Source organism: Propithecus coquereli, unplaced genomic scaffold, assembly GCF_000956105.1.
Source record: "Propithecus coquereli isolate 6110/MARCELLA unplaced genomic scaffold, Pcoq_1.0 Scaffold2, whole genome shotgun sequence".
Taxonomy (NCBI): domain Eukaryota; kingdom Metazoa; phylum Chordata; class Mammalia; order Primates; family Indriidae; genus Propithecus; species Propithecus coquereli.
Window position 1 is genome coordinate 16666055 of NW_012144966.1, and position 4657 is coordinate 16670711.

General features: G+C 36.1%; 1 protein-coding gene across 1 annotated transcript in view; it reads left to right on the forward strand.

Annotated features, from left to right (window-relative positions):
• The first annotated feature begins 468 nt into the window (after positions 1 to 468).
• CNGB3 (cyclic nucleotide gated channel beta 3) overlaps positions 469 to 4657 on the forward strand; it is a 168624-nt gene continuing 164435 nt past the window's right edge. The window contains 2 exon segments of the mRNA XM_012643595.1: positions 469 to 579; positions 3940 to 4021. Coding sequence (XP_012499049.1) covers positions 469 to 579; positions 3940 to 4021 — 193 coding nt within the window.

Genomic DNA, 4657 nt, shown 5'->3' on the forward strand with positions numbered 1-4657 from the left:
AAAAGGACGCTTAAAAATAGTGACCTCATGGTACAAGCCTTCAGTATGTTTTATTTTTTAATCATTTACATGTATTACTTTGCTTAAAATTAGTTAGATAAATATAGGTAGGTGGGTAATTAGAAAGAAAGAAAACAAATAAACCAATGGGCAATGTGATCACATTAAAACAATTCAAATCAACTATGAAGTGTTGTTCAATCTTCTACACTTAAATTATTCACGAGGGCATTTTGACTCTCTAAAGTTCATAAACAGAGTGCAAATCACCCAAGCAGAAGTGATTTTCTGCTTTTAAGCCAAAGTCCTGACTAGCTAGGGAGTTGCCTGTAGGAATTAACCAGAACAAAATCCTGATTAAACAACTAATTGGCTTGTCTACTAATGAAAAGAAAAACAAAGTACATTTCTCTACCTCAGGACACAGAGTCATAAAAAACAGAGCTTTTTAAAACCACCTCTAAGAAGATGTTTAAATCACTGACAATAAAATTCAACAAGGTGATGCCTATAGGAAAGAACGATGGTAATGAACAAGGTTCTCATCCGAGCAATCAGTCTCAGCCATCCACAAAGCAGGTATGTTCTTTACATTCCTAAATAAGTCTTGATTCTCATTGTTTCTTGTGTGGTAATAGAAGTTAATAAACGCTGTGATATATAAGATCGCTTAGCAGTTTTACTTGGTACCATCCGGGTTATGTACTGTTTGGGGTTTCTCCCCATTAAATTATATATTCTGTAGGCTTTTGTTTAAAAACAGAACAATCAATGTTTAGGAGACTATATTAGAATTTTGAAAAGCCAAGTAAGACTTCTTGTTGCTGATTTTCACTTCTACAATCATCCAAAATGAAATCATTTCTCAGATGTAAATTGACTATATGATTCAGTTTCAACAAAGAATGTCAAGCATCCTGTTCTCAGTAAACCACATTTTAACAATAAATTCTCTAAACCAATAGGGAGCCTATTGGTACTCGATAGGGAGTAATTTTACCACTAGGGATATTTGGCATTATCTGGGGACATTTTTGGTTGTCACAATTTGTGGATGGGGATGTTACTAGCATCTAGTGAGTAAAATCTACTAATGCTGCTAAATATCCTTGCATGTACAGGACTGCCAAGGTGGAGAAAACCCACTTTAGACGAATCTTTTCACAAGTTCTAAGTCTATTCATCTGTAAAATATAGATAATAATATCTGCTTTGTAGCTTTGTTATGAGAACTAGAGACAGTGTTTAGAAACACGTAGTAGGTACTTTCCAAGTGTCAATTATTATCATTATTAATTATTTGTGTTTTTGTGACAGGTTTAAGTCCAAAGTGATAATTATAAAAGCCATATTTACTTACAACTATCTAGAGAATAATTTCCATGAATTACTCACTAGAATTACCTAAAAGAGCTACAAAAGATTTTTAGAGCAATAGTTATTTTCCCATCTGAAAGAGCCAGATGAGAGACGTCAAGTACAAGCAGGAGTGTGCCTCAGGGACTAGGATAGCATGGTCTGACTCAGGTTCAAATGAGCCTAGAGGATAGACAACACCGAGATTACTTAACATTAGCCATGGAAAACCCACCTTCCTTTTCTGATTAACATTGAATGTCTTTGTAGTAGAGAGGAGATGTAGAGGTTTGTGCTTAGCCTTGCTTCATGAGAGTGCCCTGGACTTCTTTCTAATTCTTATGTCAAAATAAATAACCCCACACTTTAAAAGTTATTTATATGTTTAAGAATGTATGGAATGTCACAAATACTGAGTAGCTGGGTACTTCACCTAGCATGTAGCATTTTGCTTCAGGAAAGTCACTACATTCACATTTAACTCTTGCCTGTTATTGCCTGACAGCAATAACTCTGCGTTGAGCAATGTGCTAAGCCCTTTCCAGGCACTATTGTGTTTGAAACTCACAACAGCATGGGTCCTATTATAATTTGCTGCTTATACACAGCTAGCAAGTGGCAAAACCTGAACTGGAACCCTGTTTTTCTGCCTTCAGCACCTGAGAGCTAAATCACTAGGCTATACTGCTCCAGAACAGGAGGAATGTTAGTTGAATCAACCTTTTCAGATACTCTGCCCACAGGATAAAGGGATGTTGGAGAAAAGACACAAAAAAGAGCAGAAACTCCTTAAAGAGTTGTCTTTCCTTCAGAAACAGGATTACTGGAGAAGTACTTAAACCAGGCACAGGTAGAGCAACCCTTAGGTATACCCCATGCCATTCCCACAGCCATAATTTGCAGGTGTTAATCATGAAGTCTACTGGCATCAAATTATATTAATATCTTAAAAGTCCTTTTTGGGGAATTATTTGCATCTGTTCTTTCCAAGAGCTTGTAGCTATAGGAAAAATATTTTTTCTCCAGTTTGAAATATGCTAAATGTTAAATATGACAGAAAGTTAAAATCCTATTTTCTTCCACAGAATATAACCTTTTAAAATGGCATTTAAATAATAAGCCTCTGAAGTACAAATAAATGATTTGAGTCATAAGAAAATAAAGAGGAATAAATAAATTTATATTGTGTTTTTTAAAGTGTCATTCAAAGAGTTCATTCACAAACTAAAATGTCATAGGTTATTTCTACTTATCAATAAACAATAGCGCAAGAACTGCAAACTCAGCCTGATCCAAACTCTCTCTCTCTTACTCCAGAATAAGACACTATTCACATAAATCTACATGTGTATACACATAAAGACTATGACGGAAATGTTTACAAATGACATCAAGCGTGATGCAAAAGTACTCAACTGAAGTCAGAAGGCTTTATCACTATTTATAAATAGTCCTGGATCCGTAACTTTAAATGTTCATATGAACTAGCCACTTAATCAATTTCCTATTGAATAGCGTAATAACAATAATAGCTGCCTTGCCTAACACATGTGGTATCTGTGAGGCTTAAATGAAATCATCCACTTAATTTGCTTTTCAGTTTAAAATGCTTCTATGACATACAGTGCATATAAATAATGTCAAAACTCCATATCACGGCACACAATACTCTCAATGTCCTTCTTGTACCTGCCTACATCTTGCCTCACACTATCTCATCCAACCACTTCTACTGTAGTCTCCCTCCACCTATACACAATCACACCTCTGGCTCTTGCTAAACCTGTACAATATTCCTGTACAATATACCTGGAATGGTTTCCAAGTCTTGTCCATCTGGAAAACCAAATCACATCTTTGTAAAATAGAATCACTTCCTTTTTAATAGTTTCCTTCCTTTCCCTTCTACTCCAGGAGAACCGACCACTCCATGTCTACACCCCTTCTCTATCTTCTACAAACATTGTTGCATCACCTACATTTTTTTGCACTTACATTTTTGTGTGTTTGTTCCCCCTCCTAGACTGTGCATAGCTTGGGAGTCGATCTTTCTGTGTTCTTACCTTATATCTTGTTTCACTCTTCCCCTGTGGGAACATCATCAGACACGCAATGGCCATTCCAGTGTGGCATAGCTGTTTCAAAGGAAAGCTGAGATGATCATACAAATGATGAGGTAGAAGCAAATGAAATCATGGACAGAAGACAGAGATCTATGTCTAAAGGAACTAAACTGACTTCTTTCCACCATTTTAAGTTCTACCCCTAAAGACCTAGACTGGGACCAACTCTAGGCCTCCCTAGAATTCAGAGGAACATGAGCAAGGGAGATGTGGCATCCACACCAACAAAAACAGAAGGTTCCTGTGGCCAAAAAGCTGTGAAGGTTGAGGCTGATTATTTACTAGTAGGCCAAGAATGTCTATTTAAGTATGAGAATCATCATTTTTAGTATGTCATAAACAAATGGTCAATATTAATGAGAGGACTTATAATTGAGTGGGAAAAAGTGTTACATTTTACATTCAACTTCATTTTTATGTAAATACATCACACAAAATCTCTATTTTTTTTTCCTCAAAGGAAGAAAACAAAAGTGAAAAGAAATCTCTCAAAACCAAGATGACTCCAGTCACATTGGAAAAGTCACACACCAAAATACAAGGTCAGAATGCAATCTGTAGAAAAAAGCTAAAAAGTAAAGTATATATTTCTCTGAAATGTGTTGTCTGATGAAAGCTTTTTCCTTGACTAGGGGAATTATCTAGAGTAACGCTGAGACTATTCAAAGATCGTAATATTTACAAAAACATTATTTCTTCATTCAGTCACTCATTCATCCATTCAGTAGAACTTTTTCATTACCTGCCATGGGCTGGAGATGCAGTGGTGTACAATATGGGCCAAGTCTGTGCTAACATGGAGCTTTTATTCTAGAGAAAATGAAACAGATCATATACAAGTAAGCACATAGTGAACAATGCAATTTCAGACACTGGTAAGGGTTATAAAGGCAATAAAATGGATATGGATTGTACACATTTAAAGGTTCAGCATTCACTCCTCTGCTCCCCTCCCTCTAAACTCTTCCCATTAAAAATCCCATCTGCTCCTAAGTCTACCACACTCGTTTCTACATGAATGATTCCAAATGCATATCAGACCAACTTCTTTTTTTAAGACCTTGTTCAATATTTTCCAACTAACCACTAGACACGTACACCTGTATGTTCTGCTTCATCCCAAAGAGAACATGTTTAAAACTGAATTCCTTATCTTCCCCTTCAAAGGAGCTCCGCCT